Source organism: Chinchilla lanigera, unplaced genomic scaffold (genome assembly GCF_000276665.1).
Source record: "Chinchilla lanigera isolate Chin_1 unplaced genomic scaffold, ChiLan1.0 scaffold00047, whole genome shotgun sequence".
NCBI lineage: Eukaryota > Metazoa > Chordata > Mammalia > Rodentia > Chinchillidae > Chinchilla > Chinchilla lanigera.
The window spans coordinates 5,748,570-5,760,670 of NW_004955448.1; the positions used below are offsets into that span (position 1 = coordinate 5,748,570).

At 39.1% G+C, this 12,101-nt stretch overlaps 1 protein-coding gene across 1 annotated transcript in view; it reads right to left on the reverse strand.

Annotated features, from left to right (window-relative positions):
* The window catches only part of Gpr149 (G protein-coupled receptor 149), a 67,402-nt gene extending 66,438 nt beyond the window's left edge, over window positions 1-964 (reverse strand). Inside the window, 1 exon segment of the mRNA XM_005393060.2 lies at window positions 27-964. Coding sequence (XP_005393117.1) covers window positions 27-898 — 872 coding nt within the window. The 5' untranslated portion in view covers window positions 899-964.
* Window positions 965-12,101: the final 11,137 nt, after the last annotated feature.

Genomic DNA, 12,101 nt, shown 5'->3' on the forward strand with positions numbered 1-12,101 from the left:
TACCTTGGTGGACGGCCACGCTGCACGCGTGCCCATCGCAGTAGACCAGCGGGTTCTCGGCCCAGCCCCTCTCGTCCGAGCACACGCAGCAGCCTCCTACCATCTCCTTCATGCTCCCATGAACGGCCTCCGGGGCCGGGGCCGGGGCCGGGGCCGGGGCCGGCGCTCCCCCCGCTGTAGGAGGGGTCCCGGGCGTGGAGGCTCTGCGGGCGATTTCCTGGTAGTAGGCGTGGAGTCTCCGCGGCTCCTCCGAGCACAGCAGCTGGTGCGTGAGCGGGACCGAGAGGCCGGCCAGGAGTCCGAAGGCCGACGCGTACACGGCGAAGACGAGCAGCGCGTAGGAGCGGGAGCCGCCCGCCGCACAGCCCCAGGGCGTGCGCACGAAGGCGCCCCAGCCGCAGAGCGGGAGCGCGGCCAGCGCCAGGCTGGCTGCCCACACGGTCAGCGCCGCCGCGAGCACCTGGCCCGAGCGACCCGGCGCTGCCTGACTTCCCACGCCCCTGTGCATCGTGTAGAAGTTGTAGGAGACCAGAAGAGTCGCCTTCAAGTTGCTCGAGAGGCCCTGGCATAAATACAGTAAGGCGGAGGCGGTGCACAGCGTCTGGAAGTAGCCAGGGACCTCTTTCGGCCATTGCAAAAACATGAAGATAGTCACAGACGGGACGCTCATGAGATCATCCACAGACCAGGAAGCCACAAGCATGGACACCACGGTCCTCTTCTGCAGTTTCAACAGGGAAACTAGCGAAAAAATGCTGCCCGTCAGAGCTGCAAGAGTCATTACACAGGTTAAGCAAAAAAGACAGATGTTTAGCGTTCCTGGCGAATTGGAAAGGTCCGTAGAATTACGCTTTTCCTCCCACAGGCTAGAATCATTCAGCAAATTACTGAAAGACATTGTCCTTTACCAACGTTAATTTCCTTTCTCAGTGAGTCTGATGATTTTTCTCAAAAGAAAGCATGGCTGAAGCAAATACATGTCATTTCTCCTACCAAGTTTCTCTCTAGATGTTTCCCTGGTCAGTCGTGCGGAAAACGGTCAGGCATGTTTCCTTTAGATCTCACTCAACCCGTATGTAAAAATTGGGTTCCATTTCAGGCATCAATAAAAGTTTTCAATATTCCAATGAAAAACAGTCAAGCTCAAAACTCCCTTCCACCCCCAAATTTCAGGCCGGAAAGCAAAAGCTCCTCTGGTAGATTAAAAAACAATGATGTCTGAATCCTTTGGGGTCCTCTGGAGCAAAGCAGCTCCCAGCTGGATGTAATTAAACCCTATTCACTTCTAAGAGCAACAAAATACATTTGGTTCCAGAGGTGCTGAATCCAAAGGGGAGATTATCAGGCAGGTTTCAAGTCTGATGGCAGGGGAAGAGGCAGGGGAAGAGGGAGAGGAGAGGGGGAGGAGAGGGAGACCTAAGGAGGGAGGGAGAGAAAGGGAGAGGGAGGGAGAGATGAGAGAGACAGACAGATAGACAGATAGACAGACAGACAGAGCAAGTCAGAGGGACCCTGACAGCAGGGCTCCCATCGAACCTTTGTGTTCCTCAGTCAGCCTGTGATCCTCAGAGCTGCAGGAAGGAGTCGTCAGCAAGCAGGAGAGAGGGAGAAAAGGGAGGGGAGTTCAGAGTATGGACGAAATGATGTATGTCTCCTCAGCCTGCCTCATTCTAAGCAAGAAACGGAGTCCTCCATAAGCCTTCCCCTTTGGTTCTGACATACAAAACTAGTCCAGATATTTGCTCAGGCTCGATGTGAACTACAAACACCACCTTTGAGAGGTCTAAGTTACTCCCATAGCTGAAGCCTCCTTTTATTCTTATCTGAACTTCCACTGATTCCACTGAAGGGAAAATATCTTCAGTGCCATTTATAAGAATGAGACGCACCAGATTCTTTTATAAACGTACGGTAGGGAAAAGCTAGTACCGTCTCATTTGTGGAAGCTAAAAAGTTGATCTCATAGACGGAGAACAGAGTAGTGTTTACTGGAGCTCAAGAGGATAGGGGCAGGGGCGTAGAGGGTGGGTAATAGGTTGGATCAAGATGCAGTTAGGAGTAGCTGCTACTAGTGTTCTATCCTTCAGCAGAGTAACTATCGTCTGTACAACTTTTCATATATATCAAAAGGAAGTTTTCCCAAACACAGAAATAATAAGCATTTGAGGAGTTACAAATGCTAATCACCCTGGTTTGACCATTGTCCCGCTTTCTACATATGTGATATGATCGGGTCAAGACCCACGCTGAACCTGACCAGACCTTCTGACAGGAGAGGAGCCTTTACTGGGGGGAGCGACATGGCGGGCTGCCCAGCGGACTAGGGCAGCCCGGAGCTGAGGAAAGCGTGGGGTTTTTAAAGCTAACTTTTGGGGAGGGTGTCTGTGGGCCAGAACATTTTCCCGGGAGGGGGTGTTGGTGGGCCAGAACAGCTGGAGCAGGGGGTGTTGTTCGTCAGAGTTGAATGTCTGGTCCTGTATTTAAGAATGTTAGATAGCCCTCATTGCACGAAGCTAGATTATGCAGAATCTTTGGGTAGAGTCATACTAGCTTTACACTGTTTTCTGTTATGACCAAGTAAACAGACTTTCTGAATAGTCAGCTTTGCAAGATGACTAGCTCAGCAAAGAGGTAACTGATAGCGTTAGTTCCGGGGGGCATTTGTTTCTCAGGATGCTTTAGGATGACATTCCTCCTCTGCTCAGCCTCAGGAGCTGATGTCTGCATTTCCTGTGGTCCTCCAATGCTGGAAAGTCTGAACAGAAACAGCGGAAGGGAAATGGAGAGTTGGTACAGCAGTAATTTTACATGGATGGAAGTGGTAATAGAATTGTCATCATGCCTTGAATTTTTGAAATATCTGAAGTTATACTTTAAATCTGAACCTATTGGAGTGGAAAATCATTGTATGTGTCGTTGCCAGCCACACCCTCCAATACACACAGTAGACAGTTCACTTATCTTGATATGTTGGTTGATTTTTCCCTTCAATCAGCAAAATGGAAACAAAAATCACACATGGCATTTAGTTCAGCCTTCTTGCTCCCCCTGCTGGTAGAAATGCACGTGCGGCACTGTGAGCGAAAAGTCCGGGGGCAATTTTAAAATGATTCAGAAAGCACAGTGATAAATAGACTTTATTTTTTTTTAACGTTCCCAAAGTTCTCAGACAGGCCATTCTGCTTCTTCTCACAGACCTTATTCTTTTATGTCATGGGGAAAATACCATTCTTCAGTACGGTATTTAATCTTGGATTTTCACTTGGGTTGAACAATAAATGTCATATTATTAAAATAGAATGAATAGCGAGTAATAGCGGCTGCCGCAATACAACTTCAGGCCTTGGAACGTTTCTTTTATTATTATCACCATTTCTGGATTTTCTATTAAATATAAATTTAGAAGGCGACACAACCACTGTTGCCTACATCTCCGGGATATTACAGAAGCAAGTACGTTTGTTTTAGCACTCTAGCAAAAACTGGGAGTGGAATTGCAGCCAGGAGGACATGAAAAGATAAATCTAAATTTGACTTCAGATTCTGATATTACCGGGTGAAAAATTTAAGTTTTTTTGGTACTGAGGATTGAACCCAGGGTATTCTACTGAGCTACATCCCCAGCGCTTTTAGTTTTTATTTTTAAGTTTTGAGACAGGGTCTGTCTAAGTCACTAAGTTGCCCAAGTTGGGCTCCCACTTGTGATCTTCCTGCCTCAGCCTCTCAGAGTGCTTTAATTACAGGTATGAGCCACCATACTCAGCTTCCTAAGCAAAAATTCTCACATTATCTCTGGGTATTTGTTGCTGTGTCATAAAGGGTTTTGTGGATGGGGATGTAGTTTAGGGGGAGAATGCTTGCCTAGCAAGCACTGGCTTTGCACTGAAAAACAAATAATTTGATCAGATTCTTTTTAGAGAACCTTCCAGTTCTAAATTGGATGATACTGCTTTTAAAATTCATTTTAACTTTATTTTAATTTTCTTTTTTGCATACCTCAAACTAATCAACATGATCATCTAAGACAAGGTAGAAGTGAGTACAAGTAATGCTTGGGTTCTCCTTGCTTTCAATCTTTCTCTGCTATGATAGGATGGAGACTCTTATCTAAGATTCAAGCAGCCTGGAATGTTGAGCCAATTAACAGAGGACAGCTGTCATGGACAGTCTGTGAACCTATGGAAAGCTTTATATGAGTGATAAGCAATATTTGTTGTGTTTGTTGTATAAATCGCCTCATCATATTTGAGGGTTATTACTAAACGGCATCCTAATTCATCTTAATATGGTTAGGAATACTTTTGCACCTGTTTCACAGATGAGACAACAGAGGCCCAGAGAGGTTAAATGATTTGCCCCAGGCTTCAAGTTTAGTAAGTGGTGGAAATAAATTTAAAATTGTAGTCGGGGGCAGATCTGTGTTTTTAATAGGCACATATTTTAAAATATTTTTTTCTTAGTGTTCCATCTTTAAGTACACTTTAAATGAGTTTTGATTATCTTAAGACTGTAATTGTGCTTCCTTTCTTATAAACCATGTTGGAAATGTCTCATTTTCGAAATTTCTAAATTATGATATCTCACTAGTCTTTAAGATTTATAATGGACTGTATAGGTAAATGATACATAAATGTATATTCATTTTTTGCATTATGTATGTACTATGCATTGTGAAAATATAGCATTTTATGTTTTATAATATTTGTCACATGTATATTTTATAGTACATTCTATAAAACTCATTAAATATGTGTCATGTATATATATGTATATATATATTCATACATAAAATATAAATATTGAAAGTTAATCACAAAATTATAACACTTCTCTATGGTTCTAAAACCATAATGCTATGTAACCAAAACATTTTAGAATACTGGCCCCATTTAAGACTTTTACCAACTTATCTTCAAGTAGAATTGAAAGATCTCACAAATTATCATATGTATATATACATACAACGTATACAATTCTAATTTTATAAATATTATAAACATAATTTACTTAAATTATAACATATATAATTTTATATGTACAATTACATACAGTATATATCATTGCATATAATGTAAACTATATGTAATTGTATTGTATATGGACAATATAACATTTATGCATACTCCGCTTCAGTTGATTTTCAAGAGAGTCACTAGAATTTACATAATAAGAGAACTTCACTGAGCTACATCTCTAGCCCTCTTTTATAAAAAATTTTTAAGACTGTTTTGCTAAGTTGCCCAGGCTCTACAATTTCTTAATATTGTCACATAAATATGAAAAAGGACAGAATTCAATTTGGATCCAAGACAGAGAGACTAATTTTTTTAATGTAATCTTTAAACTCTTGATACATGCACTGTCAACCCAGAGGTAGCCCTATGCAACTGTGGGTATTGTTTTCTCAAATGAAAAATTCCATAATTTTTAATCTGCTCCATTATTAAGACAAAAAGGTTGGAGGTATGTATGTATGTACAGTGAGACATATATATGTGTGCATGTATGTAAATGTTGAACAGAGGAAAAAAGTTTGTTATAAATGATCACTGCTTATTTGATTTCACTCATTCTATATGTAGATCATGACTCTAGTAGTTGTGTAGTTTCCACCTGGCCATAAAGACAATTATTTAGTGAAGAGTTATTATAGAGAGCTGTATGAAGTTATTGAATAGATTAGGAGTGATTGAATACCATACAATAAAAATACAAATAATATACCACAAACATTCATTTATTCAACATCTAATTGAATCTCTAAAGTTCAGATACCTACATTAGGAGTAAACAGAATGTTACGGTTTCTATCCTGGTGAACAGTAAGTCTAATAATTTTTTAACCTGTCTTCTTTCTTAAATTTCTCTCTTTAAGAAAAGTTTTCATCCCAAGGGATCCAATACAATGAATATTTAGTGCCTGGGATCAGAATGTTCTGATGCAGATCAAATTGACCAACCCTTAAATTAGTGATGCGATAATGCTGAGGAGAACCCTGTACCTTCCTTTCATGAAGTCCATTTGAACTGAAAAATTTCAAAGAAATTATTTCAATTTCTTGGTGCCTCAGGGATAGGACAATACTGTGAACATTGCTATCACTATAAATGATGTACAAAAGAGCTCTGGTATTACTTTTTTAGTTTCTTTTCATTAGGGAGCTGATGAAAACTCTTCGTCAGCTGTGAGGATAGTGTTTGGTTCTGATCAGCTTTCTCATCATTTTGCCTGGCCTGTGTTAGCTGATCTTTGATTGTTATGTGTTTCCCCCTCTCTGTTGCTGCCCCACATCTGACTGTGCTGGGATAGTTCTTTTAGTCTTTTCTAGAGCGTTTTCAGAAATATTTCAGTCTCTGAATCTGTAATTGCTCAGTTAGCTTTCAGTCCCAAAATGTCATCAACTATGTTCCCAAATGTTGCTCTTCTAATTCTTTGCAGAATGAATGCTACTCATTGCCCTGCATGCAGCTTTTACCTCTGTGCTAAGTGAGTACATTTGCTTTCTAGCCTGAGCACCCTGGGCCTTCCTGAGTGTCATCATCTTGTCTTCAAGGACTGGAGTCCTTGGAGATGTATTTTACCTTACGTCTTTTGGCAGAAAGAGTAATTTTTTAAACAAAGGTCCCAGTTCCTCCCATGTGGTAAAAATAACAACTTTGAAAGATTTCCTGATTTTATTTTAGGAATTGGCTAACCACATCCTGCTTTTATAAATAAAATTTTAAGGGAACACAACCCACCCATTCATTTACATCCTTCAATGGCTGCCTTCTGAACTGAACCTCGAATAGTTGTGAAAGACACTTCTGGAAGAAAAAAATTGTCAATTTTTAGTTTATCTGAAAAAGGGAAATTTTCATGTGAATTTATGTCTGATCAGTAGAAAGTTGGCTCATTTGTGAGATTTAGATACATCCACATCTCCCTGTGTATTCTGATACACTAGTAGCACAGAAACACAATTGTATACCACATTGCTGCATAAATTATATATAAGTATTAATAATGGCATCAGTAGCAAAAACAATTCCAATAGCTGATATTTATTTAGTTTTTACTATGCTGGGCATTCTTCTAAAGTATTTATAGGTATTAATTATTTAATTTCACAACCTTACTGCATAAATATCAGGTTTTGCTTCATTTTCCAGACAAAGGAAACAAGACCGAGAAACTAAATAATTTATTTTAATTCACACTGCATATAAGTGAAGGAGTTAGGACTTGAGCCCAGTGCCGTAGCTAGAGTTCATGCTACTTTGGTCCTTCAGTTTGCTGCCCTCCAACATATCTGAATGGAGTAAATTGTCACAATATAATTCTCCTTTTAGCCAATAATACCACCCAAAATGTGCTGCCTAGGGGCAGGCCCTCCACCCACCCCAGCTATGCTGCTGTTTGAACGTAGTTGTGTCCAAAGACAGAGACCCGCTTTGGAGAGCCAGTACTGTGTGTACTTTCTTTTTCCTGTCTTATTCTCTATCTAGATTTCTTGCCTTTGCAAACATCCTGTCAACCTCAATAAATCAGGGAAAGTGCCGGGCAAAATAATTCTTTAGACAGCAAATATTTCTTACACCGTAAATCAGTCATAGAAAGATGCAGATGGCCTCCTGTTCTTTCTTTTCATTTAGTATCACAGTGCTCCAAAGGCTTTATAAAAATCATGCTAGGAGCTCTGACTTCCCTAGAGAGAAGTAAGGTTTCCTCCATACTTTACAGCTGAGAAGTTAGAGTGTGCAAACAAAATCACTTGTTCAAGATGAGACTGCAATTCAGCAATTGAAGTGGAAATTAAATCTACCTCCTTCCATTTTCTCGTTCCTTGTCTGCTCACATGGGCATACATGTCTCTGGGCTATGTAGTGAGAAATACCCCAGGGTATTGGGCATATTGAAAGTACAGAAGTTATTTATTTATGAAGGATGTTTAAAATCTTAGATGAAAGAAAAGCTTGTTAAGTCTTAGAAATAAGAATCCTGCAGAGGTGAAAAGTGCTATCGATTTTCTAGTCACTGTGCCGGACAAACTGGAATCTGACTAGCTGATTGTTACTTCTAATTCTCATTCTGGCTGTTTTGAGTCCTTCAACAAGGCACTTAATCTCACCTGTGGCTTAGATCTTCTGTCTTCTAGCAGGACAGTAATACCTATCCTGAGAACTTTAAGCTTTTGATAAAAATGTCATCAGGTCTTAGAATAAATACAGACCAGTTTTTGGAATGTTTGTGTCCACAACTGATGGTTTTCTGTGAAGTGTAATAGTACACTGTCAGAAGTTCTGAGTTCTCTGTTTGATGATAATAAGAAAAGAAAGAGTTGTGATGTATCTACTATGTCTTTTCTTTGCACTTTGATGCCCATCTCAGTCATAAGGTCACTGTCCATACTATCCCATTTTCCATCTGATACTGAGACTGATAAGCTGGCAGTGAAAAGCAGGGAGGGGAGAGGGAGACAGACAGGAGCTAGTGTGCTGGCATCGAGGCTGGAGACAGTATGGTGAGAGAAACAAGGTCAGGAATAAAGGATATAGACAAAGTGATAAACAGATTCCATATTTTAATATTTATTTGTTTCAGAATTGATTTGAGATGAATATCATTAAATCAAACTTGCAGATGGGTAAAATATGGTAGTGAAGGAATGGTGAACAACAGTAGTATAAAAGAAAACTGTACTTTTATTGTGCAGATTTTATGACTATCAGCAGTTTCATGTATACTCACTATATATACTTATATAATCATACTTACACATCTTAAGATTTTGTGTTTTTCTTGGATCATATTTTCTTGGAGATCACTCCATTGCAGCATTTCATTCTTTTTACTGTACAAGGCATTTTGTATTTGATTGTATGGGTAGACATAAATCAGTAACATAGTAACCTATTACCATTATCAAGTGTGATCTACCATACAGAAATGTATGTGCTGTACTTTCACATGACTAGCAGCACAGCAGGGTTTTTATGTTTTACGCCTTTCCTTGTTGAAGAACATATTCACCCATCCTCTCTTTTTTGCATTACAAAACACTAATGAGTGAACATTGTTCTCACACAGAACAGTTGAGTTATCGTTTTGTAAGTACATGCACCAGGTAAATTCTTAGTGTTGGTATTGCTGAGTCAGAGTTGGTTTAAATTTTGACAGGTTGAACTATATGTCTACCAAGAAATTGCACTAATATAAATAACAAAATTAAGTATGCTAGGAGTGCTCATTTCTCCCACAATCTCACTGGCACTAAGCATTGTGAAAATTTTCTTGAAAATTGGGGATCAGTCTGCTAAATTAAAACAATACTGATTCAGGGGATTCTTAGGAGATGTCAGAGTAGGAAGCACCAGGAATCTATCTCCCTATCTAGGCAGCAATTACACAGGCAGAATCCGTCTGATGCAATTATTTTGTAACTTTATGCATACCAAAAGCTTGAAACTTCCAGCATAAACCTTAAACAACGAATTTTGGTTAATTTCAGTCGTGCAGCTCTTGGTACTGTAGCAGCTACCCATCCTCCACCCCACAACTCTGTGACAGGCACCTGTGCACAGGATTCTGTGGGAGCTCGCACACAGATACAGGGGGCTGGGGTGGGTCAGAAGGACCCTGCTATACAAATAGCAGAGGCTTCTCCTCCGATTACTGCTTCTTACCACATAATTGCAGACAAAGAGGTGGAGAGCCATATTGAACTATCTCTCCCATTGTCAAAAACTCCTCCTCCTTTGGTTAAAGAGATTTCCACGGTGAGTTAAAGGCCATCTCCCAGTCTTATTCTTGTCCCTATCTTTTTTCTCTTTTCTCCTTGTGGGAGTGAGACATAAAGGACTAAGACATTTAAAAGCAACTGCAAACAAATTAGAAAGGACTCATGAAGGAGTTCATTTCAAAATAAAGATAAAAGGTTAGTAACACAGTCATTTATTATTATTGTCAAGTATTACCCTTGCCTGTGCTATGCTTTCTTTTTTTTTTGTTTTGTTTTTGTTTTTTTTGGTTTTTCTCCGGTACCGGGAACCGAACTCATGACCTTGCGCTTGCCAGGCAGGCGCTTTGCCGCTGAGCTAAATCCCCAGCCCCTATGCTTTCATACTGGCAGCACAAAGTATTTGTTGACCTACAAACTTGTGAGTAATGTGTTGTACTGTGGCATTACAATGACGATAGTATTACTAGGCAATAGGAATTTTAAAAACTATTTTATAACCTTATGGAACTATTTTGGTATGTGGTACACTGTTGACTATGCAGCACGCTCTTTGTATCAGTCTGCAAAGGACTCACTTTATTTATTTATTTATTTATTTATTTGGTTTTTCTCTGGTACAAGAACCGAACTCAGGACCTTGCACTTTCCAGGCAGGCACTTTTGCCGCTGAGCTAAATCCCCAGCACCAAGGACTCACTTTAGATCTAAGATACAAATGCATTCAAAGTGAAAATATGAAAAAAGATATTAGTTCATTGCAAGGAGTGCTTTATTGTTTGATAAATTTTAAATGCCTATATCTTGTAATCTGAACAACTATTTTGAAGATAATAATATGCAATATAATAGCCATTGTTAATTTCCTTTCATCCTGTGTTGAAATTCTGTATTATTTGTATTTATTTTTCTTTCTTTAAAGTAAAAAGCAAAACAAAACAAATAGTAACCAAAAGACTGCAGGGATGGCTATATGAATATTAGACAAATTCGTAGAAACACAAACCCTCCAAAGACTAACGGAAGAAATAATAATGAAGAAATGAAGAAATAATAAATATGAATAAACATCAAGGAGATTAAATCAGTAACCAGAAATCTCTCAACTAAGAAATGCTCTGTACCTGATGGCTTCACTTGTGAATTCTACAAAACATGTAAAGAATAACTAATACCAATGCTACTCAAACTTTCAAAAAATATTAAAGTGAAGAGAACACATCCTAACGCATTATTAAGTTGGCGTTACCCTGATTTCAAAGCCAGATAAAGACACTACAAAAAAAGTATGGACCAGCATTTTCTATGGACGTTGATGCACAAGTCCTTGAACAAATATTAGCAACTTGAATTCATCAGTATATTAAAAGGATTAAATACTGTGACCAAATGGATTTTATGCCTGAGATGCAATGATGGTTCAACATGTGAATATCATTCAGTGTAATGGACCACACTGATAAAATGCAGTGGGGAAAACACCTGGTCATATCAATTGATGCAGAAAAATTATTTGACAAATTCAATGCCATTTCATAATAAAAATAATTCAATGAACTAGTGATAGAAAGATCATAACATAAAAAAATGAAATGCCCTCAGCAAACATTATATCCCATAGTGAAAGACTTAAAAGCTTTCTTCTGATATTGGGGACAACACAAAGATTTTAGCTTTCACCACCTCTGTTCAACATAGCACTAGAAGTTCTAGACAGGGAAGGTAGGCATTTTACCACTTAATTTTTTTTAAATGTATGTAAGAATCTCATAACATAATTACTGCCTTAACCATTTTTACCTGCACAGTTCATTTATATTACTATATTCACATCATTATTTTTTCCCCCAGGCCCAACCACTATGTTGTTTTCTAATATGTTATCACAGATTGAGTTTCTTTACAAAAATAAAGCTTACTCCTTAATGAGTAGTTTAATTTGTTCAAACTCATGTCTGTGAGATTCACCCATGCACATTTTTGAACATAGTGTATTTTTCTTTCTCTTTAATGTACAGTATTCAAATTTATTAACATTTAAGCATTTTTATCAATGCCACTGCAAATGAGCATTTTATGTTGCTGCCAGTTTGGGGTCATTATAAACAAATGCTTGTCAGTTTTACCCTACTTGCAGAGTAATTTTCTAGACAGAAAACATGGGATTCTTGTTTCAGAAAAAAAGACTATGGTACAGTAGCCAGAGTATCATTTTCCTTTGTCAGTTTGTCCAGTCCAAATTCCCACAGGACTCATGCAAAGCCAGTGAGTGCAAATAACTTCCAAGGAGCACGAGGCACACCTCCCCTTAACTCTGGAGGAAGACACTCTTTCTTGCAAGATTTCAGGCAAACCTGTTCTATACTTTGGAAGGGAACAATT